Source organism: Furipterus horrens, unplaced genomic scaffold (assembly GCF_987537825.1).
Source record: "Furipterus horrens unplaced genomic scaffold, mFurHor1.1.pri manual_scaffold_11, whole genome shotgun sequence".
NCBI lineage: Eukaryota > Metazoa > Chordata > Mammalia > Chiroptera > Furipteridae > Furipterus > Furipterus horrens.
In genome coordinates, this window is record NW_028327181.1 from 53,201,533 (window position 1) to 53,227,218 (window position 25,686).

At 55.5% G+C, this 25,686-nt stretch overlaps 1 protein-coding gene across 3 annotated transcripts in view; it reads right to left on the reverse strand.

Annotated features, from left to right (window-relative positions):
• NTN1 (netrin 1) overlaps window positions 1–25,686 on the reverse strand; it is a 188,736-nt gene that overhangs the window by 6,492 nt on the left and 156,558 nt on the right. For all 3 annotated transcript variants that reach the window (XM_090291090.1, XM_090291089.1, XM_090291088.1), the window contains exon 6: window positions 8,128–8,202. In XM_090291090.1, the coding sequence (XP_090147216.1) occupies window positions 8,128–8,202 (75 nt within the window). The remainder of the gene's footprint in view (window positions 1–8,127; window positions 8,203–25,686) is intronic.

The window sequence follows — 25,686 nt, forward strand, 5'->3', positions numbered from 1 at the left end:
AGGATCCCTGCCCTGAAGGCTTCACAGTCTCATGAGATGCCCTGTTACCCACATCTGCCTCCCATACTGGCTGGAGCAGCCCACCCTGACCCCCCACCCACCCACCCACACAGAGGGACCACTTAGCTGGAAGGTCAAGCAATGAGAGTCCCCCACACCCAGCATCAGTGGGGGCACAGCCTCTGGAAAAGAAAGCGAGAGGGCAGGCTTTCCCCAGCATGCCATCAGTTCAAGCCCCTGATCCCCTCCAAGTCCCTCAGGGCCCCTCGGCCCCAGGAGCTCCCAGAAAGCCTGGTGCAGAGGGTGCTCTGGATGCAAATGCATGCCTACGCCACAGTGGGGGTGGGGCCCGTCTGAGAGCAGGTCAAACAGCAGTTCTGACCACAGCCCCTCTCCCCAGCAAGCCCCCAGCCCCAGGGAGCCCCACTGGGCTCCAGCCCACTCCCAGGACACCATGCACACAGCCCTGTCCTGGAGGAGGGGGCACCCAGGAGCCACTCTCGTCCCCTCAGGCACCCCCTGAATACCACACTCAGCTCCAGCTCCTAAAAGTCAAACCACCCCCAAAGGATACAACTTCTCCAAGGGCTTCAGGTCTGGAAACAGAAACCAGAGCAGTATCCAGACCAGACGCCCCTGGGAGGTGACCCCTAGCCTGCCACATTCACCTGGGGGGACCAATTCAGGTGTCCGTGAGCCCCTGAAGGGTGTTCCTGACCTGACTCCCACCTCCACAGCTCCGGCTGCAGGGGCAGGTGTGGCAGCCTCAGGGGCGGTGCCCAGGCCTGAGCCCCGCCCACGCACGTGGAGCTGACAGGTGTGTCAAGACCACCTCCCAGGTGCAGGCAGGTTTCGGGGAGGAAGCCCAGGAACAGTGAGTGGGGTGCTGGGGCCCTTGGTGCCTAAGGCACTAATCTCAGGGGAAGGGGCGCCTGGGCCCAGCAGACCCACCCCACTGGGGAGCGTGCCCGTCTGAGTCCGGCGTGGCGTGAGAAGTGCTGTAACTCCGGAGAGAGGTCCCTGGGGAGAGGACAAGTGTCTGGCTGTCAAAGAAGCACCACCTGTGTCCCCAGCCCCGATTGCGCCAGCTCCCCGGAAACCTGGGACAGACCTCTGACTCCCCCAGCCCCGCTCGGAGCCTGTGTCCACCTCTGTGAGATGGAAGGAGAGCCCACTCATTAGATGGCTTTTGTGGCCCCTCAAAGCCCTCCCAACCCCACCCCTCCTTAAGAAGAGGATGTTCAGAGGAGGAAAGAACAGTGCAAAGAAAGAAGAAAGGAGGAAGCTCCAGAGGACAGATGAGGGCTGGGAGCTGCCAGACCCTCAGGACAGGCCTCCCTGGAGCCTGCTGGGAGGGGCTGAGACGGGAGGCCCTGCAGTGTACCCCACCCGCCTGCGGCAGGAGGCCCATCAGTGCAGCACCCTGTGGGCTTTCATGTCGAGCCGTCACTGGGGCCCCAGCCCTCCCTGCCCAACCTGGTCACCCGCATTCCGAGACCCTAGGCTGACTCGTGCGGACCCAGCTCCACATCTGGCCTCCATATGGGGCTGGTGCTCCCGGGGGTGGGGGCAGGTCACATCTGGTGGGGAAATCGGAAGACCCCAGGGGGCAAGTGACACCCGCCCCCCAGGAAAGGGTCAGTGAGCCTCCGAATCATCAGGACACGTGCTGCGGCTGTTCTGCGTCCTGCTCCCTGGAGCGCTGGGCACTGCTGGGGGCAGGGGGCTGGCTTCCCCAGTCACTATCAGCAGCTGCCTCCTGGCCTCAGCCAGGGTCCTGCCAACTGCCTGGCTCCCCAGGCAGCCCTACCTACTGGGGGACAGCCCTCTGACATCTAACCTCACACCCAAGCCCCGAAGTCACAGCACGCTGGACGCAGGAGCTGCTCTCTAGGACATGGCTGGTAACCACCCGGTTCTCTGAGCTTGAAGGGATTGGTCTTGATCAGAATAGCTGTTGACCCCAAGGTCAAGAAAAGGAAGGGGAAGGGGTGTAGAGAGGAGGAGAGGCCATCATTTGTTGAGAGGCCCCATGTGCCCAGGGCTAGTTGGAGAAAGAAAGGCCCGAGTGGGAGACTCTCCCGACACCCTGCCCATTGGATTCCCAGTCTGAGCAGCTGAACAAGGGCTGGGTGGCGTCTACCACCCCCGCCAACATCACCCCCTCTAACCCACAACAGCTCCACGGTGCTCTGCAGTCACTGCCACAGCAGCCCCTTCACGCCCACCTCTGCTGTGCCCCCGTCCTCCATGGTGGTTCTGCCCATGACCTTCCTCCACACCAAAGCCATAGCCCTCACCAGAATGGCTGTGCCAAGCCCACCTCGGCCACCATCAGTGCTGTCCCTGCTACGAAACCCACCACCTCTGCTTATCATCTCCCACAGCCTCACCACGTGACAGTCACCTCAACAGCCCGGTGACCCCAATGAAGATTATCCCTGTGGCCTCCCCTCTGAGGCTCTTCAGGAGCCGAGCGTCAAGGGTCCTGTGAGGGAACTGGTTCTTGAACCTCTGGGCTGCCACAGGCTCAGGGCCCTGGCATCAGGGAGGACAAAGACCTTGGTCTTGGGGTTCCTGACCTTGGTCACATTATTTCATCTTGTTGAGTCTCGACATCACATTGACAGGAACAAATTCTTGCCTCACAGGTGCTTTTGAGGATTCAGTACAAATGAGAATGAAGGTGAGAGGTGCCCGGTCCAGGGCCTGCAGGGGAGGGACAGTCACTGGCCTAGTGAGGCCCTTCTCTTGGGTTTCCACTGCCCAGGGGGCACCACCTCTGCCACGGGGCCCCGAGAAAGTGCACGTGAATGCAGAGCCTCACAAACCCAGCTTCTCCCCACAGAACTCATTCCCCTTTGAGCTGTATCCTCAGAAATAATCCTTCTGGGATCTCAGGAGGAATACTTGAGACAAATCATCTCGTGAAAGGCATTCTGATTTTTCCATCTGGTGGTGCCAAAATGTCTTTCAACAAAGGGGGTGACTAATAAACATTTCTGGGAATGAATAATTTTTCCAAGAACTGGCAAAAGTGAGATGATCTCACCTTTCAGAAGGGAAGCTGTCTGTCTGTCTTGCCCCCTTTCTGAATCTCAGGGAGAGGGAAGAGGCAGGCGGTAGCATCTCGGGGGTGGGCAGGAGCCCCTGGCGCTAACGTGAGGGGGACTGGCTCTGGGTGGGTCACCTTGCTTTCTGGACATGAACACAGATGTGGCTGCTGAGGCCCACACTGGCCTCTCCCCGGCCCCACCCTTGGGCCCAGCACCTCACACTAGCTCTTCTCCCATTTCCCCAGCCTGTTCCTACTTCCATGCTTCGAGACCTTCCTCCCTCGGCCTGGGAGCCCTGCTTTGCCCAGTGAGCACTGGCTACTGGGACTCCCTCCTCCAGGAAGCCCTCCCTCAGGGGATGACCTACATCCTGCTAATATCCCGTCAGGCTGGACCCCAGCCACACACCCACCTTCTGCGTTCTCTGTGTGTCTGTGCCCCTCCCAGACGGTAAGCTCCTTGGGGGCCACGGCTGTGTCGCCTTCATGTCTGTGAGCTCAGCACCCAGCACACGGTGGGCACTCCCTGCATGTACACGAGGGAAGGACTGGGGGCGGGGGCGGGCGTGTGAGCGAGCAGGACCTGTGTGGGTGTGCGCTGCTGTGCTGGTGTGCACGTGCGTGTGCGCGTGCGTGGGCGTGCCTGTGCACAGCAGCCATGTGAGACGCGGTGAGTGAGGACCGGACGGGGCACCTCCGAGGGAGCACAGGGATGTGCTGAAGTAGAGGAAGGAGGGGGGAAGGGAAGAGGAAGTCAGGGGGCTGAGGGCCGGGACCAGGGAGGAGGGAGGAGGGGGCCGGGGAGGCCCGTGGGGCCAGGGGGCTGGACGGCCCACCGGGCTGGGTGAGGGCTGGGCGTTCACAGTGGAAGGTCAGGGGAGCGGGGGAGTCAGGCCCTCCTGCCCCCTTCCACGCCATGTCATGTGGAGGCTACCAGGGGTGTTTCGCACACCAGCCTAGGTGCCCAGGCCTTGGTCAGGCCTGGCCCAACACCCTCATGCAACAGGTGCTTGGGAACAAAGTGCCATCCGTCACCCTTATGACCTTGGCTCTATGGCAGAGGGTCCGGAGTCTGGCTTGTGGTCCACAAGCCGCAGGCAGGCGACTCCAGCAGAGGTGGGCTGCCTGCATTGGAGTGGCGGGCGCAGACTTTGTGGTGACCACACACACGCTCTGCACACACTGCCGCACATGCACACCGTCACACGTGCAGTCACACATGCACACGGTCGCACCAGGAGCCCTCACCCAAAGGAAGGGCCTCTGCAAGGCCAGGCTTCCTGAGAACTCGACAGGAGTTGCTAATACACTTGAAAACAATAAAAACTGTCTTCCGTGGACAACTGTCCCACGCTCAGCTTTCTCGGGGCACCATGTCAGGCATTTGCAAGGTGAGCTGATTCCCCTAGAGGGCAACAGAGGACTGAGGCGGCCCCAGGGGAGGTGACTGCAGTGAAGACGCCACTGTGGACCCTGGCCCCTGGAGTGGCCCCTGGTGTGGAGAAGCTGTGATCTGTCTCACCTAGAAGGACGGCAGGTCCCCTCGGTCACACCCCCCCTTGACAGATGAGGACACTGAGGCCCAGGCTGTGAGGCTCCCGGCCCAAGTCACAGAACAAATGAGGAGCCTGTGTGCACATTCTAGGGCCACGCCCCTCCCCTTCCGGGCCGAAATGGGACGGGCCCTCTTCCCTGTCATGGGGTCCCTCCAGAAACGTGTGAGCAGCATGGCAGGGCCTAACCCTGACGCCCTCCCCCGCCCTAATGCCTTCTTGCCTTGGTTGGTGCCACCCCGATCCTACCCAGGCTGGGCCCTCTCTCCCTGGCAAACATGTCCGGGAGAACACAGGGCAGGACCCACACACCCCAAGCCCATCCCTGGGCATTCCCCATTCTCCTGCTCCTCCCAGCCTTTTGTCCCCGGCCACGGCCCAGGTTGTCCAGACATCTCAGGACTCATGAGCCGACCTTGGAGGAGGGGCCAGCTCCTCACCCAGCAGGGGCAGCAAACCCCAGGCTCCAATTAGCAGCTCCTGGAACATCCAGAGCCATAGCTGCAAGCGAGGGAAATGTGTCTCCTAATCGGCTCCCTGCCGGGTGTCTGCCTGAGAGCAGAGATTACATAGCACCCTCTCCCCCTGCCCTCCTGCCCAGCCTCACCTACCCACCAACCCCCGGCCAGCTCCCTCCACATTCTCTTCCTGCTCATCTTGCCTGGGCGGGCCAGGTTGGCTCCCGCTGGGGGAGCGACACCCCTACTTACACTTCTTTCAGGGGTCCAGGGTCCCAACAGGACACAGGGAGGATTCTCCACAAGGTGCCTGGAACCTGATCCTGAGCCGAGACCTGGTCCCCAGCCTCAGAGCTGTGCCCGCAGACCCAGCCCAGACCCTGCCAGAGCCACTCACTCCTTCCTTAGTGAGCGAGCCTCTTCCAGGTGCCCCCCACCCACCCACCCAGCTGGGCTCCAGTAAGCCGGCCCCAGCAGCCTCCGATCCCCCTCCTGATACTGCCTTGTCCTGACTCCTGCCTGAACACACCAGCCTAGGTCCTGAGATGGGTGGGGGTGCTCTCCAACTTTCAGGTGACCCCAAGAGTATCAGGGACAGTCCTGGGGACCAGACCCCAATGTTTTGGGGAAATGGAGGGGGCAGTGCCAGGCCTGGTCTTGGGACAACAGGCCGGGGGACATGGTTAGCAGAACACTGAAGTGACCTCGTCAGCCCCCTGAGGGGCACCCCACTTCTCTCCTGCATATGCTGCCCCCCGCATCTTGCTTGGCAGCATGACTGGACAGCTGGGCAGGGTGCCAGGCGGGGGGGGTGGGTGTAAGAGCAGCAGGGCCTCAGTGCTGCTCCTCTTGGGCTTGGACAGGTAGAGCCCCAGAGCTAAACGTGACGTAGGGAGGAGAGGGGGACCCAGGGAAGGACTGTAGAAGCAGCAGGAGGCTGGGCCAGGGTCCCACCTGTGATATGAGGGAACCGAAGCCCACCTCCTTTGACACCTGCCTCATTCCAATAATCCACGAGGGAGTCAGATGTGAGGGGAAGGCCAGGGCTGAGTCAGGGAGCAGAGGTCAAGTGGGACCCAGAGACTGTGCCCTACCAAGCCCCACTAGCTGGAGAGGAGCCCCTGTTGCCCAGGGAACCCCCCAGCAGGGACAGGGCTCAGGAGGGCCTGGGGGCCCCTCTGGATCTACGAGGAGAGAGAGGGGCATGCCAGCTGGTGAGTGAGGAAGCCAGGAGAGCTCTGAGGGGGGCCAGGTGTCAGGCGGCAGCATGGGGCGTGCATGCATGCGTGAGAGCACACCTCTGCGCACACCCGCAGCAAAACAAGAAAGCTTTAGGAAGTTCTCAAAATTCCTTTGGGTTCCTTCGGGTGTCATCATTCATTGCATTCTGCTCAAAGGCCCTAACCATTGTCCTTATTAAAGAAAACAAAAACCCTTCTGTTTAGTTCAAACATCTGGCCTAGTTAGGACCCCCATGGGGCCAGGCTGCCAGACCCCCTTGGGTCAGCAGGGACGGAGCGCAGGATCTGGGTGATGAGGCCTCTTCATGGGGGGCCTCCTCCCCTTACCTGTTCAGTCCCTCCCTCCCTGCCCAGCCTCCCATGGACCAGTGGAGGTCATTCCACACTGGGAGCCTGTTAGACAATGGGCCTTGCGCTGGCTCATTCCCATGCACATGCAGGAGGTGCATCACACCTGTGTTATAGACAAGGCGACTGAGGCTCAAATAAGCAGCTGGACTTGCCCCAGGTCCTATGCGAGGGGCAGAAGAGGCCACTCCATTCAACCTTCCCACATGGAGACCTTCCTGGGGAATTCACCCCCAGGGGCATCTGGAGAGGGAATAGGCGAGACCTGGCAACAACCAGCTGGTGTGAAGAGGTGGTCAGAGAGGTGTCGGGGGCTGGAAGGAGGAGGACCCACGCCGGCCCCCATCAGCCAGACCTCCCAGGTCAGGAAGAGGGCCCGTGGTACGGAGGGCCCGGCCCGGCACCAGAGCACCTAGCTCTGCCTCGGGCTGTGCTACTTCCAGGCTACCCACATGGACGCCCCAGTCTCTGCACAGGGCCTTCCCAGCTCTGCCTGTGGACAGCTGGACGACTCTGCCGGGACCTCCATTTGCTTATCCTGCTCTGAAGTGCCCTCAGCTCTTTGCACACAACCGCACGTGGGGCGATGAGGCTTCCCCGCCTGCAGGCTCCCTGACTGCCTCCCACCCACCCAGACCGAAGTCTGTCTTTGATCCTGTGTCACAAGGTGTCTGGCTAGGGAGAACACTCTCGGGGACCAGAAACCACGACGCGGACTCCTCACTCCCCCTGGGCAGGGCGGGCATGAGGAGATTCTCCGCAAGTGTTTAAGGGGGCAGGAAAGAGGAGCTCAGCAGAGAAAGGGTGCAGGGGGGCTCCCTGTCCCCAGGGTCAGGGAGAACAGTGCGTAATGAGAGTAGGGAGACAGGACACTCCCGTCCCAGTTTAGGGGGCCCGAGGGCTCAGGTGACAGGGAACCTCTGCAGGGGGCTCCCAGGGCTGCCAGCCCCACACCTCCTGCTGGAGAAGACCCAAGGAGATCTCCCCTTGGTTGTATTCTACCTTCAGGTGCATCAGAATTACCAGTGAGCTGCTTAAAATGCAGGTTCCCCGCCCCCCCCTCAGCCCCTTCTGGAGTTGACCCCCAGAAGGAGGTGGCTTCAGGAATCTGTGTTTTAAACCTGCCATGGACCAGACTTGAAGCAACAGAGTAGGTCGCATGTCCACAGGTGTGAGGGCGCCGAAGGGCAGAGGCCCACCTGGGAGTCCACGCCCCACGGCAGCCCCACCGGCCAGGGTGCCGCCCTGCAGGGCCTGGGGGGAAACCCGCACTCACACCCTGTGGTCCCTCGGGCCCCGTGCCTCCAAGGCCCGAAGTGGAAGAGGTGAGAAACTCTGTCCAGCGCAGCTCCTCTTTGGTCAGAGGGACGGCATCGCCCACTCCCATGCAGGGCCACTTGCACCCCAACGCCAGCTCCTCGTGGGTCACACAGCCCCTCCCCACCTCCCCAGACAAGGCGACCCTCACTCACCATAGTCCTTCTTGCAGTACTTCTTCATGTTAATCTTCAGCTTCCCTTTAGAGGCCTTGCAGTAGGAATCACAGTCTGCAGGGGAGGGGGGCATAGATGAAACCTAATTAGGCGGGCGCTGAATAGGCTGGTGGCGGTGGGGGGCCACCTCCCCACAGACCCAGAGGCCCGTGACACCCACGGGCCAGCCCGGGAGGCCAGCCACTCAGGGCAGGCCTGGCTTCTAAAGAGGCACTTGGGACAAAGGCCCCCGCCTGAAACGACCCCCACCCTCGTTTGACGAATCCTTTAGCTGCTGCCCACAGCCCCCTTGGCCTCCCTGAGGGACTCTGGGGGCTCCCGTTTTGTGCCACCCAGGGCTTCTGAGCGCCACACAAATTCCCCCGCTCTTAAGACACAACTGGAGCCTGATTAAAGCCGATAGAGGCCTCATTGTCACCCTGCGCCCCGGGTCCGTGTCAGGCGCTGGCTTTCATGGCACGAAGCCTCTGGCTGGGGTCAGGCCCTAACAAAAAAGGTCACGGAGGAAATTAGCAGCCCATGAAGTATTAGAAAACCCCTTTGGTGTCCACTCTACTGGAGTGTGCAAATAAGATGCCCCCCGAAGAAGAGTTCAGTTCTAATGGGCCCTACTACTGAGAGACAGGCCTGCCTGGCCTCCATAGGCCGGGTATCGTTTGGGGGCTTCCCACAATCCAAGAGACAGGAAAAATGTGGGGGCACTGAGCCCCGTTCTCCTGGGGGTGGCCTGTGGCAGCCCGCCGAATGCACACCTCCAAACCCCGCCCTCTCGCTGTTAGCTCTTTCTGCTCTTTAAATGAGGTGATAGAATTCCTTCCCTAGGTCCATGTCTGGCGGCCAGCCCACTGCAGAAGCCCAATGAATCATTCCATCCTGCCTCGAACCACTACACAATGTGCTAGATTTCATTCAATTCTCACAACCATTCTCTGATGTGTGGGTGTTATTCCCACTTTGCAGGTACAAAAACTGAGGCCACCTGCCCAACACACCCCTAACAGCTAGCACCGAGACTGGGCCTTGAACGCAGGTCTGAGAGGTCAAAATCACAGCATTCTTGGTTACACCATGCTGTGACCACCGGATTCCCCTCAGTGCATCGGATGTTAGGCTCAGAGCCGGGATGAGAGGCACCCTGTGTTCCAGCAACTCCTGGACTCCTGGTGGGGACCAGACAGGCTGGCCTGGGACCCGGGAGAGCCCAGCCTGTTCTAGGAGCAATGACAGCATGGGGGTGAGGGGCAGAAGTGGGCTGGGTGTACAGCCTGGTGAGGGGTGGGGAAGGGGGACTGAAAAGGTGAAGGGAACACACACATACAGACATGTAAGTGCCTGGCAAGCAGCAGTTGCCAGCCCCTAACTCTGCAGAGTGGAAAACCAAGGCCAAGTTAGGGGTAAGGAGTGATTTGTATGGGAGCACAGGACAAAGCCAGAGCAGGAACTCAGGCCTCCCAGTGCCACCGCCCCCCCAACCCCCACCCCAGGGAATATTCTGCAGGGAATATTCAGGTGACCCCAAGGTTAGTCTCTGACCCTATGGGATGTTGCTGCTTCCTTCAAGGTCCTGAGATACTCTGATGGTGCCACAATTCGAGTCGCAACAGCTCCATCCCGTTGCCCTGGGAGTCACAACCTGGCAGCTCCCTGGAACTCCTGGGCCAGCTTCCTGGGGCACCCAGTTAGGAACCAGTCCCAGGAATTGAAAAAAAGCAGCCCTCTTGCCTGTGCCCCTGTGGTCTGGGCCCTTGGGCCCCGCCCCCACCCCAGGACGCCCTGCCCAGGAGCTAGTGCCCCTGCCAGCTAGACAGCTGTTTGGTTCCTGGAGCAAGAACCTCTTGGAAGGCACAGACTGGGCCGTCCAGGGAGAGCAGCCTGCATTCTGCCATGGCCAAGTCCAAGGTCGTGCTGAGAGGGGACGGCAGCCTAGGCACAGAGATGCCTGTTCCTGGCACCACCATCATCACACTGCACTTCACTGTTGGGAGCAGCCACTCTCATCCACATCGCCACCTGCTCAGGGACAGGTGACACAGCAAAGCCACTGCCGTGGGGAAGCCCTGGCTGTAAGTCTCTGTGGCCCTGAGTGAGCCGGCGGGACCCCGCCCTGCTCTCTCCCCTGAGGGTGGCCAAATGGCATGCAAGTGGTGCCAGTGACGTCATGACAGAGGCAATCTCGAATCTGCTCTCGCCACCTTTCTGTTATTTTTTCTATGAAAGTCACAGGCCCACGTCAGTACTTGCATTCTGGTCAGAAGGAAACCACCGCCATCCTGCTCCTCTACAGGGGTGGAAACACCTCGCTCCTGAGGCTGGTGGCCAGGCCGAGAGGTGGCCTGGCGCCCATCAGCCCTGAGGGCCTCTCAGCAACCCCGCCAGGTGGGAGGGACTGAGTCCCTCTGAAAGACGAGGAAACTAGAGATCAGAAAGGTCCATGGGTGCCCGTCCCAAGGAAGCTCTGCACTGGGGAGCCCAGCAGAAGGGAAGGTGGCTGAGTTCTGTGACACCCAACCCCAGCCCCTCCCACTCTTGCTCTCTTCCTGCCTTCTTATCACTCTCCCTCCCAGAAACATCTACTGCTCTTCTTTTAGAGCCAAGTATCGCCCACCTGAGACAGAAGCCGTACTAGAACGTGTGGCATCCATCACGGCCTAATTAGCTCGAGCACCAGACCCTGCCTCACAAATCACAGCCGCCCCATAAATGCCCAGTCTGCGCCCCAGTCATGGCAGTCACTCACGTGGCACTAAGGAGGCGTGCAGCGTGGCCCCGCCCCGCCCACCAGCCCCATTCTACAGATGAGGCGGTCTGGCTGCAGAGTCGCGCCCCTAGGCCCCTGGTTCCCAGCCTGGACTGGACAGTGGAATGACTCAGAAGCTGTAAAAAACACTGACACCCGAGTCCCACCCACAAGACATTATGGGGCTAGCCTGAGTGTCCAGATTTTAAAGTTCCCAAGGTGACTGATTCTAACGTGCAGCCAGGGTTAGAAACTACTGTCTGAACCCACTGTAGCTGCGGGAGGAGGGGACAGGGTCTCTGCACCTGTGACCTGCACGGAGCGCCCAGCTCAGCAGAGGAAACCTGTGCGTGCTCACACAGAGACACTCAAGCTGTTGGCCCCTGCACAAAATGCTGCCCGTCTCTGAACACTGTAGTTGTGATCGTGCGTGTGTGTGGGGGTCCTGTATCTTTCCCTTCGGCCAGCCAGAAATTCTTGTCAGGTCAGTGTGCCTGCCATTGTAAAACATCCCCTACACTCTTCAGATTTGCTGCTTCCAATGCAGTTGTGAGCTAGGAGACAGGAAGCCCCAGCTTGTCGGGATTATATGCAAGACATGGGCTAGCAGGCCTGAAACAAGAAACCAAAATGCTCCCCTTTGGGGAAAGTGAATAACCTCTGGAACAAGGACACTGTGGCAGCTATCTGGCTGTGTGGGGACTCCTTGTCTTGGTTGTATTCCAGAGAACTGAGGTCACTGGACAAGTGGTCCCTGGATAAAGAAACTGTTCCTTCTTTTATCAAATACACGTGAAGCTATAGAGCCTGCTGCACGATGGACAAACCACAGCTTTAAATGCAGCTCTGACTCCTTCAAAATGGCATCTACTTGGCAGTCACCCACGAGGCCCCTCCTTGTTTTGTTCCGAAATAGCTATAAAGACAATGAAAAAAAATCACACGAATGCCAAAAACTGAACTGATAGATGACCCAGTGTTGGAATCTGGGAGCAATCTCTATTAATTAAAGGCAGATGGTCGGGGAGCAAGCTAAACCTGTCCAGGTTTTACCACCGGACACAGTTCTTTGTCTGATGAACAGAAAGATCTTTAAAGGGGGAAAATGACACAGAGACAACAACCAGAAAACAAATGGGCAGGAAGTGGGTGGGGACACTGGTGGCAGTGGCCTCCTCCAGGGAGGAGAAGCTTAAGGAAGGGTAGGGACTAGAAGGACAGCGTTTGCAGTAAGTATTTGAACCTGCATTTTTACCTAAGTTATCGATGCAGAGAATAAGAAAATCAGGCAGTGGAGATAGAAGATCACCATGTCCACAAGCAGAAGTGAAGTGAGGGAAAGGCAGGTAAAAACTAGGCACTGGAGATGGAGCTGCATACATTCCCCTGCCACCCAGCTTGGAGCTAAGACAGGAATCCAGCTGTCAAGCTAGTACAGATATCTACAATTTTTTTTTTCTTGCGAAGTGCCAAAAGTAAATATTTTAAGCTTTGCAGGCCATACGGTCTCCATCACAACTATTCAAATTCTGGCGCCATAGCTGGAAAACAGTCGTAGACAATATGTAACTGAATGAGCACGGCAGACTAAAACAATTCTACCGAGACACATCCTCTATGAACTAGGAAAGAAAGCCATAAGGGAAGACCAGGCTAAGCTGAAAAGTCCGTATGATGACACAAAAAGGGGGACATATGAGAGAAAGAAGAGCTGAAAATAAAAAACAAAACCCTAAAAACCCAGTAGCACAATTCAAATCCACTTTGGAAGCAGTAAAGGAAAATTATATTGTAGAAAACTGATTCAGAAACATGGTGAATAAATTGCAGAAATTCTCCCAAAATTTAGAGGAAAGGGGTAGAGACGTGGAAACTGTGAAAGAGGAAATGATAAGGTTATAGCAGGAAGAGTGGTGAGGTGACATGTAATTGGGAGAGAACAGCAGAGGAGGCCAAATGGAACAGAAACAATAATCAACGATAGGACTTCTGAGCTAAAGACAGACCTACACATGCACAAGAAAAGGGCTCACAATTTTTTTTCAATCAAGGAAAAGAGGCCAACACCCAGACACATCTTTGCAAAACATATGAAATACCAGGATGCAGAGAAAATGCATACAGATTAAAAGTCAAGAAGAAGAAGAAGCAGCTGACCAGATGACCATGGGGCAATGTTTATAGGTCTTGAGGGAAAAGTTTGTGACCCAAGAATTTTATACCTAGCTAGACTGCCTTACACGCATGCAAGCCATGATAAACAAAAGCCATTCTCAAGTGTACAAGGGTTCTGAAGACATTCCGATCATGTGTCCTTTTAGAGAGAAACACTTGAGAATGTTTTCCAACTATGAAATAAATCACAAGGAGGTTTAAGAGGGGAAAGTCACAGCGTGGACATGCTGGTGGTGAGCACTGAAGCCAGTGCGCACAGAGACTTCAAATTTGATTCTTAAACTGAAGACCAATAGCAAAGTAATTTAAAAACATTTCAAAGGGAACATTAGACAATGTATACATATGTATAATAACTATGAAAATTTAGATCATATTAACTTTATGTTACTGTGATCTCACTAGGATCTGAAACTTTAGATCATATTTACGAAAACTAAGAAGTAAAATGAGGCAGGAAATACAACTCTTTACCTTAAGTAGGTAGAATGCAAAAGATGCTAGTTCAAGCTTTACTCTGACAAATAAGAGCTTGCAGATCAAATAGTGCTTTTTGAAAAAAACCACCAAACATCAGAAGATGCAAATAAATTATAGATTATATGCCAAAAGAAAAAAAAAAGGGAAAGTGGAATATATAAAAAGCAATTGTGATAAATTAATATCAAAGGAGAGCAACTATCTAAAAACAAAACAATGACTATAAATGGATGCAACTCTACTGAAAAACTGATCAAAATATATTAAATAACTTTTTCAGAGGGACATAACTAAATAAAGCAAAATTTTTAAGTTTACAACTTTTTCTTTTCCTAGAGAGAGGAGAAGGAAGGCAGAAAGTGAGGGAGAGAAACATTGGTGCATGAGCGATACATCAATTGGTTGCCTCTTGAACACGCCCCAACCACGGAGCAAACCCACAACCCAGGTGTGTGCCCTGACTGGGAATGGAACCAAATCAGTGACCTTTCATTTTGTGGGTGTCAGGGCTTTAAGTTTATAACTTTTAAAGAAGTTTCAAGCTTCTTGAAAGAAGTTTGTCATTAGATAACAAAGAAGTTCACCTGTAATAAAATAAAGAATATTTTGTGTGGAATAACATTCCATTGAAATATATTAAACAAATACCATTAGAAATACAAAAAGGGACAGAAAAACATAAGTATGGAAGAATGCTAAATTAATTCCAAGGAGCTGAAATTGTGCAGGCCACATTTCCTGACCACAATGTAATAAATAGTATTTATTTTAAGCATAAAAAAGAATGAAAATAAAGGAAGTGTATTCAATTCTAGAAGTTAGAAATGAGCAAAACAAACCCTGAAAAAAGCAAGAGGAAAGAACTAATAACAGATGTAGACATTAATAAAGTAGAATACTAAAAAAACTCCAGACTTGTAAATACACCCAAGCGTTGATTCTCAGTAAAGCCTCAACACCAACAAACTAAAAACAACAACAACAGATAATACACTATCACGTCTAATTATGACCAAAGGAGAGAAAACATACGCTTTAGGAAATAAGGATCACAAAAGCAGAGCCACAATCTAAAGACTTTATTAATGATCAGGCTACTTCCTATGCAGCTTCAGGCTGAAATCTTGGACATCTGAATGAAACACATCACACACATGACCTCAACTTGAACTAGAAAAGAGATACGAAATCTGAATAAATAATCTTAAGAAATCTCTGGATCCAGACAGTTTCAAAGGCTGAGTCCCTGTGAACATTTAAAAGAACCTCCTTTTCATACAATTTGGTCTGGTCAGAAACAGAAAAAGATGGAAAGCTATTAGGATGAACCACATGAAAGTGCCTAAAATCAATCGTTTTTCAACTTAAAAAAAAGTTTCATATGGTCCAACCCTCCTATAAAAGCTAGCAGAAGCTTATGCACACACAGACCTGCAGATCAGCGGATCGACCTCACTTACCAAACGGAGCCCAATATTTAATGCCCAGCGGGTACCCACCCTTGCTGACCCCCCTGCCCCGGATCCACACAAGAGTAGCAAGTAAGGGGTGAACGGGAAGCTCCCTGCCCCCACACTCTCAGGGGACCCTCGGGGGCTCAATCAAGGGCACAGGTAAATGCTGGAAGATATGCAGGGCCCTGCACCAGCCAGTGTCACCCTGTCACCCTCCACTCCCACCCTCCTCACTAATGAGAGGGGAGCTGCCAGGGAAGGACACGGGGACCGCCTGGCGCCCCACTAGGATGGCTCTTTCCTGGGGAGCGCCGCCGAGGCTGGGAGGCCGCCATCTGCAGCTCGCAGCAGGCCCATCCTGGCTGGCTGGTGTACTGGCTCCTCCTGGGAGCAGCCAACCCTCCCTGTTATTCCCCCCACCTGCTCCACTGACCAACCGCAGCCAAGAACCAAGAGGGGGCCTTGCAGGCCCAATCCCAGCGGCCAAGCCCCTCCCTCCTCCTCCTCCACCTTGGATAGCCAGCCCCTCTGGTCTGCCTCCTGTGCCCAGGTGCCAACAGCCCCGCTGGGAAGGCCTGCTCGGCAGATCGGAGCTCATCTCCGAGCATATGGCAGGCGGGCCCTGCGGGCCCTGGTTGGAGCCACGGCGCTGCATCTGGCGCCTCCCTCGGAGCAGGGCGGGGAGCTGGCCAAGGTCTCACTCTCAGCAGCGCCCCTGCCTCTCCGCTTTTGGGCTGTGGGACTCAGGAAGGTAGGGCTGTGTGGGTAATGAGTGAGGGGTGCCCTGCAGCCACGGTGCCTCCCAGGACAGAGACCTGGAGGGCCGGGTGAGTTTCAGAGTCCACTGGCTGGGCACATGGGAGGGGTTCCTGGTCCCCCACCCTACCCACCCCGCCCCAGCCCAGGGCAAAAGACCTCAAGGCGCTGGGGCTAGAAGGGGTGCCCAGCTGGCTCCATCCATTTTGCCTGGGCCACTGTGCCTACAGCAGGGGACAAAGGACAGGTTAGGACAGTCTGCCCAGCTTTGGCTCCATCGAACCTGGAGCCACCGAGCTGCTTGGATGCCTCAGGCCTGAGTCCAGTTTTCGGTGCAGCAATTTTCAAGCTGCTGCGGGTATCCACAGGTCTCCTAACAGCCACTGTGGGGTGAGGATGGAGAACACACTCCCTGTGAAGCCAGCTCTCACCTCTTGGCTCCAGAATACAGGGGACTAAACAACTCTCCCCAACCACCTCGTTAGCACCCTCACCCCCAAGCACTCTGCCCAGGACACAGCTACCTCTGTGGGAGAGCTGGGTCCAGGCAGTGCCCGAGCGCCCACACGTCTCCAAGCCAGTGCTGGTCTCGCCCACCCGCTCTATCACCTGCAAGCCCCACTTGCCTCAACAGCATAACACCCATTGAACTTCGGGCTCAGGCACAGAAAGATTGAGAACCTCCTGAATGAGGCAGCCTCTAGCAACAGACTGGCAGAGCAGCAGGACATGAGGCACCTTGCAACCTATGGGGGCAAAGGGCTGGAAAAGAGCCCCAAAGTGTTTGCAACATAGACTGCAAATGACTAGTGCCTTTAATATATAAAGAGCTCTCTTGAATCAATAAAACAAGCAAGTGATCTAAAATTCAAAAGAGAGGAAGAATCAATTCACAAAAGAGGAGAAAAGGAGATAAAGAGAAGTAAAAATATTCAGTCTCAAACAGTCAAGAGAAACAACTTAAATCAACAGGAACACAGGACTTTTGTCTGGCCAACAGGCAAGGGCAAATACACTTATACAATGTGGTTGGGATGAAAACTAATACAAACTTTCCTGCGTGCAACTGGCATAGAAAAGAGCGACATTCCTAAAATGAAGACACTGAGCAGGCAGAGGATGAGGAGCCAGCAGGGGGAGGTGGGAGGTGGAGAATTACTTAGATACGAAGGCCAGTCTGAGGAGGTGGCATTTAGGACCACAAGGAGACAAGCCCTGTGAAACACCCAGGCCAGGAAAGGGCAAGGCAGGTGTGAGGAACCAAAAGGAGAGCCTGGAGCTGGTGAAGGGGGGCCCAGCCAGAGATGAGGCCGCGTGGTTTGCAGGAGTCCCTGATCTTGTCAGCCACGGCAGGGGTTTGGACTTTACTCTGGAAGTAGGATAGAGTGAAACATTGGGTGGCTGGTTTTTCCGCTGTGGCTTTGTCTGACCTACATTTTTAATTTTCTTCCGATGAGGCTACAATGTTGTGTTTTGTGTTCCTTCTTCCGTGAGGATGAGAACTGCACACTTACGGTGGCAGTTCCTATAATGCGGTGACGTCTGGAGTCGACAAGGTGACACTTGTGTTCCTAGCCCGTGCGGCTGCTGCTGCTGCTGCGAAGTGCTGCGTGGGCGTGCGTGCGTGGCGTGTGTGCGTATGCACAGAGCTCCATCTTCTCCCAATTCCCTGACGTTAACACTGAGGGACAAAGAAGTGAATTGCCAGCCGATTGTGTGCAGGGCACGGTGACATGGCTGGGAATGGGGACACCGCTCCAGCTGGGGTGGCCAGGGACAGGCCCCTGAGGAGGTAACACAGGACGAGACCTAACCAGTGCGAAGGATGCAGGGCGAAGAGGACCTGAGGCGAGAGGGTTCCAAGCAGGAGGAACAGCCCTGCAAAGGAGCGCAGGCAGGATCAAGCCTGGCGCAGTCCGGGGACTAATGAAGGCCGGAGCGGGCGGCGCGGGGCGGGACGCGGTTCGGATTCTACTTTCAGTGTAATGCGAGGCGGCCCTAGGCAGGCCCGGGTCCCGCGGGGCTGAGGGAGCGTCCACCTCACGCCTGACCTACAGGAACACGGTCTCTACTCTGCGCTCTGGTGATAAAGACCCAGCTTCCAAGCTCTCGGGAACCTAAGTGACCGCTCTGCCACAGGAGCCTCGCTCTCCCTCCAGGACTGCAGACAGATGTCCCGGTGCAGAAGTGTGACCTGTGTGCTTTCCGCCGGCGACCTGGATCCTCTGCCCGCACCCAGCGGGGCTCTGGGGCTCAGCTGGTCAGAGCGGGGCTGCCCGGTGCTCCCCTCGCACACCTTCCCTAGGGGCCACCTGCTGTGACAGCTCCCGACATCGGGCCTGCGTCTGACCTGGCTGCTGTGGCTCCTCAACCCCATTCTCCTCTCTTCCCAAAGAGCAGACGTCCATGTTTTCACTTCAAACGCCCTTCCTCAAAGACCCCTGCGGCTTGCCACGGCCATGTGCCCACTGTGGCCCCGAGGGCCACGTGTTGGTCCCCTCAGAGGGGCTCCAGAGAAAGTGGTTGTTTCTTGTTTCCACATCACCCGCGTGTCACTGGCCATTCCGAGCCTCAGTTTCACCACCCATGAGATGGGGAAGCAGTAATAACAACTGTCCTGCCTATTCACAGGGTGTAGGAGGACATAACTGCGGTGTGGGGAGAGTGATAAGGGACGTCAGAAATGGTTGCTCAAGGAGATGACCTTCAGCTGGGACCTGAAGGATGAGACGCTCCTGCTAACTGGGCAGGATGGGCTGAAGGAGGCCCCAGAGGGCCCCAGCTGAGTGACGGTGAAATGATGGCAGAGCAGCAGGAAAGTGGGGCACCCCCAGCAAGCCTCATGAGGAGGAGAGCTTAGACCTGAGGTGGAGTGAGCCTGCCCCGGCCTCCGTGGAAACTGTACAGCTGACCCACACCAAGAAGCAGCTGTGTCATGGGGTCTGAGCCCTGGAGCTTCCAGGAAAAGCATATCTGCCCCAAGATCCTTTCTGGGCTACGCTATAGACCCAGAGCCAGGCAGCGAGGGAGAAAGTGTCCAGGACAGGGGGTCATCTGACCCACAGCCAGGACCTTGTCTGTGCCCGAGGTCCACGGCCTTGGGACATTTACACGTACCTTCTCCTCCATTCCAGTGAACGGTGCCTGAATCACACTGTCTGCAGAGTGTCTGCGAAGAGCAGAACCACACCCCACGGACACTGGAGGAGCCAGAGGCTCTGCAGTGGACCATGCGTGAGGTCCGCCATCAATGCCTTTCTCCTTGGGGACCTTCCTTGCAACCCATTCCTGGTCATTTCCCTGGGTGGCCTTCCTCTTTGCTGCTGAGCACAGCTGGGCACCTATGTTCCTAGCACCCATCTCAGGGTCCGGAATTGTCTTGCCTGCTTCCTCTCCCAGCAGTGAATCAAATTCTGGTCCCTGGAACCATTGGGGAGTGGGGGTCACCACGAGGTGCTCGTTGAACCCCACGGAACCCAAGCTCTGGGCCGCCGCGCAGCCATGTGTACAGTGGGGTAAAATAAGCAGAATGCAGCTGCTCCTGTGAGATGCCGCTTGGACCAACAAGCACCCCCATACGGGATCCCAGCTGAAAGACACAGTCAGCTCCCTTTGCAGCTACTCTGGGGACCCCCTGTGAGAAAGCCCAGGTGAGGGGCTTTTAGGCACCTTTTGAACCTGCTAAGCTTTCTGACAACAAAGAGGGCATGACCTGGACTGGAGAGGGCTCGAATGCACCAGGAATCAGGTGGCCCTGACACCTGTGTCAGGACGCACAGGTGACACCTGAAACACAGCCCCTGGAGCTCTGGGCCACAGGGCTTCTCTGCATGTCACAGCCTGCTGTTTGGGGGTTCTGGGGTGTCCGCTGGACAGACTGCCGGTACCTGGACCCAGGACGTAATTCCCTGCAGCGGTGGGAATGGTCTGTCTCAGGATAGTGATGAACTTGGGGCTGCGGGGTGCCAGGCAGCAGTTAGCAGGCAGGCAAGGGAGGAACTCCAGATGCTGGTCCTGCGACTGTCACGCCGTGTGTCCACGAGCACATTACTGTACCTCTCTGAGCCGCAGAGTCCTCACTAATGAAATCAGGGGTAAGAGTACGTAATTCTCTGAAGTTCTAGTGAGATGAAGCCTGACGTAATAAGCTCTAAAAAGATGTTAGCGATCATTATGGAAATCAATCTCGTCGTATGCCTGGTACACCCGATTTTAAAAATTTCTTTAAATCTGTCACCAAGTATGTACTGACTGACCTCTGGCTGTCCTGAAAAGCAAACTCATCTTTAGGAGACCTGGTTCCTTCCCAGCACTTGTCACCATGCAGTCACACATCTGTCCATTTGCTTTATTTTCTGCCTCGCTCCCTGAAGACTCCGCAGGGCACAGGACACATACAAGCTCTCAAAATTATCTGCCAAATGAGTTGAATAAAATGAGTTGCACTTGTGGCCGGCGACGAGGCCTGCAGCCCCAGCAGGTCCTTCACTCCCTTAGTCCAAGGGCAGAAGACACCAGGCCCTGCAAGGGAACCTGCCCGAGGAACAAGGCTGTGTCGACAGCAGGAAAGCAAAGGCCAAAGCAGGATTCTGAAGAGAGGGCCAAAGACAGCAGTTTTGGGAAATGCTGCAAAACAAAGAAGCTGACACTCGGGGAGAACAGCAGGAGCCGAGACCTGTCCCCTCCCCGAGGCAGTGTGAAGGGCGTTGGTGTTTTGTTTGGACTTTAATGACACAGATTCTAAGTCCCCTGCCTTATTATGAAAAATTGATTTGCAGATTTAAAACACTGAGCCTGGAATCCTGAGGGCAGCTCGTGCAGGAGGAGCCAGAGGGCTCTGAGCTGGGGCGGCCCTGGGGAACGAGCAGTCCCTGCCTGGTTGCTGCCCGGGGCGCCCGCCAGGTTTCAGCCCTGCCTGGTGCACGGGGACTCTGCAAGGAGAAGGAACGGGCGCCTGGGCTGGGCTTTCTGGAGGGGGGACCAGCAGGCCCCGCTTCTCCTCCCAGCGCGGATGGAAGCGGCCGACCGGCTCCAGCTTGCTCCTTCAGGCCAGGGCGGCCTGTGGCCTGGGGTAGGGGTGGGCAGGCCGGCTGGGAGAGGTCAGGGTCTCCCTGGCCACGGGAGGTGAGGCGACAGCCCCTTCTCCACTTGGAACCAGAGGGTGCCGTTGAGTCCCCAGCATGTTCTTTCTTCTTGCTGAACAAGATGGATTGGAAAACAAATTGGCTCAAATAAAGCATGTAATTAGATTAAAGCCTCTTGCCCAGATCCTTTGGGGATGCATAAAGCCCTCCTGACTGCAGGCAGGGGACCTCAGTGGGCTGAACCAGCTCCGGGCATCCAGAATTTTCTCCGGACCCTCGGCTGCGCACCCCGGTGCTCCCAGCCAGTGTGAACTATGCTGAGAGGGCTGATTCCACCACGGAGGTGGCTGCAGACTTTGCTCTGCCACCAGCCGCACAAACCGCCTGCAGGCTCCGCCTCCTCTTCAGAGGGAGACCATGTCCCATCCACGCGACCCAGCTGGCACTCAGCCCGTCTCTAGGGGCAGTGACGAGTCCACACCTGGGCAGTCCTCACCGAAGCACTTTGCACCCACACCCCATGTGAACAGCACAGGAAACCTGTGATGCCTTTGGGAAAGGTTTCCATCTAAAATGGTTAAAATTAAAAAAGGTATGTGGTGATTCAATGAATTCCGCCTCAGGTGTCTGAAAACCGTAGTTATGGGGGCTGCTCCCTCCAACACAAGAACCGTGGCAGACACTGAAATCTCCCCGTCGGGACCAGACCCCACTACTTTCTCACCTGGAGAATAAAGGCACCACGTTTGCTTTGAAAAGTAAAGGATTCTCTATATACTCCACATGAACACAGACCCAAAGGCCCTCCTGCAGGAGGTGTGACGAGTCTTCACATTCCAGGCAGAGGCCTGGCAGTCCTCCCCAGGAGCCACTGAAGAGCCGAGAGGCTAAGGGTCACCGAGAGGCCAATGAACATCATCCCTGCCCTGCACTCCCCACCGGGATACACCTAGGCTTCAATAAGACGGCCAAGTTCATCTTTTATACCAGTCTTCTGTTTCTTAACCATCTCTTCTGCCTCCAGGAACTCCCCAAACAGAGGATTTCCAGCTGGTGCTCCCCTTGTCTCCCGGTCTCAGAGTACACCCTCAGTCAGTTCCCCTGACTCCCACCCCCTATCCACAGACCAGAGGGGTGAGGGAAGGATGTGCCTCTGGGGCTCAGGCCTGGCTGTGGGTCCCACAGGCTCCCCACAAGGGTTGTCCCCGACCTGCAGCAATGAAGCTCACACACAGGCTACCTGGAAGGGCTTCCAAGACGATTCTGGTGGGCAGAGGACTAACCAGCTTCCACCTACCAAGGAGGCTGCAGGTGTGGGACATGCCACTCAGCTCCATTCGTGGCACCCAAAAGCACCAGCTCCTACTAGAAACTGGGAAACAGCTACCTGGGCCCTGGGGACAAGGTAGCTCAGAGCCTCTGCATTTCATGCGCCTCTGCGCTTGGGCCTGATGGTGGCCCTGAAGTCCAAACCCGCCCCTTCATCGCCCTCCCCACTGTAAGTGCTCATTGAAACCTTCAGCCACAGAACAAGTTCAAACAGATTTTGCCAGAGTCAAAGGTCAAAACTCTTGCACCAGAGGTGAGCTCTGTAAACCTCAGTGGAGGATACGGACAGACTTCTGCTCACTGCAGATGAGCTGGGCCGGGTGAGGGGTGTTTGACCAGGGCAAGTGGGCCGGGTGGGGGTTCCACCTCTGTAAGGGAAAGACATGGAGACCGGACCTACATCAGAGCCCAGGAACACAGCCCCCCAAGCTTTCTTCAAGATGCAAATTCTGCCACAGAAGACAGACTTTGTTGAGGCTTTGCTGGTGGACCCCAACTTATTTCTAGCTACGCCACTGGCTCTCCTTGCAGGTCATCAGTGCCATCAGGCGGCAGCAGCCCACCTGGAGGGCTGACGAGCCACCTTGGACTTAACGCTTGAATGAGGGCAGAACAGACAGAGCTGCCTCTTAGCCAAGCCTGGCACTAGAAGAGCACGTGGGCATCTGCTCACACGTGCTCACTGGATCTACTCTAACAGGTGACGGCCTGAATTAGAACCATCTGTTTATGTGCCTTTCTTGGTGTAGTAAACCAGGGTCCCTTGAACTCAGAGCTCCATGTCCTACAAGCATCTCTGTAACCCCAGCCCCTAACACAAGCCCTCAGTGAATGTGCAAAATTGATGAATGAATGAAGAGAAAATGAACAGACAGACAAGTGTAAAAATCCTTGGATCAGGATTCCCAAGGAATGTTGGGAGGTGGGGCAGGGAGGGTGTCCTCAAAACCACTACTGAGCTTGGATGAACAAGAAATCCCCATTTTCAGCCTGTAGCCCAGACGAGGCCAAGGGAAGGATTTATCGAGCACAGGATCAGTATTTCATAAACCCTTCCAAATTGCAGAAAAGGCTGCACCTGCCTCCGTCAGTCCCCGGCTGCTAATCCGCTGTGTAACAGCTCTGTGCCCTCCATTCTGCCTCCCGCTCGGAGGGCAGAGCTAGCCTGTGTATTTGGCTTTAATAAGCTGAAGCCACTCGGGCACGGTATTCACTGGTATCTGCTCCCACAGGGCCAGCCCCGTGGGGTCTCCTTGTCGGCTCTCCAAGTGAACAGGGGGTTTTGTGTTCAGCAGGGAAAACAAAGCTGTCCCAGTGGGGATCCAGTTGGCTCTGGATACGCTTTTCCAGCGAGAGCCAATGGCGGACACGGCCTAGACTTGCTGTCGGCACAGAAGGGGGATTCAGCAAAGCGGAAGAGGGGGAGACTAAGCCGGGGCTCACTGGGAAGGTCATGAAAGACAGGGATGCTTGTAGCCCTGTGCGTGCGCTGGCTGCTTGGTTGGCCAGTTAGCCGGTGCCAATGAGGTCATGCCTTGGAACCCAGTGTCGCCTTTGCTTAGTTCCCTGGGTGGGCCTACACCCCAGCCCAGGCAGCTGTCATGCAAGATGCACATCCCTCAGCCAAGGCTGCTTCCTACACAGAGAAAAAGATCCTTAGAGTTCACCATCCCTTTCTGATGTCTCTAACGATGGGTCCATAATGAGAGGTGGCCACAGACGCCCATGAAGTCAGCAGAGTGAACAAAAAGGTCTGTGGCGAAGGCAGGCTGTATGTCGTTACCAAACACCATTTCATTTTCCTCCTGGGCTTATAGACTACATTACCCAGCACCCCTTGTGGTTAGGTGTGGTCATGTGATTAAGTTCTGGACAATGGGACATGGGTAGAAGTGATGCTTGACACCTCCAGGCCCAGCCAGGAAAATTCTCCGACTTATTCCCCCATGCTCTTTCCAAACCAGCAAGGAGTCCGAGGCCCTAGAGGATAGCAGAACCACATGCCGGGAGAAGCCTGGACCCCTGGCTCACTGCTTGGAAGGCAGCCACCCAACCAGGACACCTGTGATGTTGTGATGGACGGTTGGGCTGCATATTACATGTGTAGCTTGCCCCGGCCAATACAGAGTGGTAGAAAGCAAAGAGAGTTTGTCTTAGGTCATCACCAGCAGCGGTATGCATGGCAGAGAAGAGATATGAGGGACATCAGAAGACTGTCATGACTCAATGACCGGTTGGATGGACATCAGAGAGGACATGGTGCCCCAGAGAACAACTGCCAGGTCTTTTTGCTGGAGAGTGGACAAAACAGAAATCCACAGATGGTCCCTAAATTCCAGTAAAACTTGCCTTCTCCTCAAATAACTTACCAAGTAGGCAGAGGTGGCTGGTACCCCGCCCAGAGCCCCTCTACTGGGCCAGTCTGCCCTCCGCCAGCTGCTGCAGGGGCTGGCGGCTAATGGCTCACATCTGCACTTTCTCTGAAGGCTCGCCCTTGGCTGATAAAATTTGCTCTGCTTGGAAATATCTGGGACGTTATACATATCCCTCCCCGGGGGGCAGTCCACAGTCAATGGCCAACTACATGAACAGGTAGAACTGCCCAGCCCTCCTGCTTTTAAGCAGGACAACTTTGGCACAATTCACTCTCCAGCGCTTCCCGTGGGGTCACGCCGAGACCTGACTTTTCTTGAATCCACGTTTCTCTAGCTTCTTCCCGTGCCCTGTCCTGCCTCCCTCACTTCCTCAGTAGTTTCTGCTGAGAACACCCCATCCATTTGCCACAAAGAGGAAATAGGACAGGGTGTCACTAAAGGCGCCACTTCAAACATGCATGAACTTCTAACCTCTCTTCAGCAAGAAGAATCTTTTCTAAGCCCCCAGGTCTGATTTCTCTCCACAGCTTACCACCTGGAAGGATGCTTGCTTGAGGTACTGTGGTTAACAAGGTTGGGAAACTGGGTTCTCATCGGAGCTGCCATCGACCCTAGGGCAAGTCACCATTCTTCTCTGGGCCTCATCTCCCATCTGTCAAACGTGGTGGCCAGATCATATGAACTATCTCTAGGTTTCCTACTGGCATCATGATCCAAAATTCCACTCCCAGGATGCCTTTTGGGAGAAATGCTGAAAATATCTAGCAACCAGCTCTCTGGGAAGAAAAGCCTTGATTTGTACATGTGCCCATTTCCAAGGTGTAAATATTCCCATCACGCCCATATCCAGCTACCAGCATGATGCCCTGAGCACCGAGCTGGGAAGAGGTGCCCACAGTAAGCCCCCATGAGCCGGTATGAGCAGGCGCGTGCTGGCTCTAGCACATTTCTGGTTTTCAGATACCCCACTGCACAAAATCCATTCATTTCAGACCCTGGTTCACTTCTCGTCTCTACGAACAAAAAGGCTTTCTCCTTTCCTCAATCCTACCATACACCGGACTCTTGAATAGAGACCACAGAACAGTGCAAATGACACTTGCCACCATGTCCCCTAGGGAGAAGCTGACCTCCCCAGTGGAGGGAAC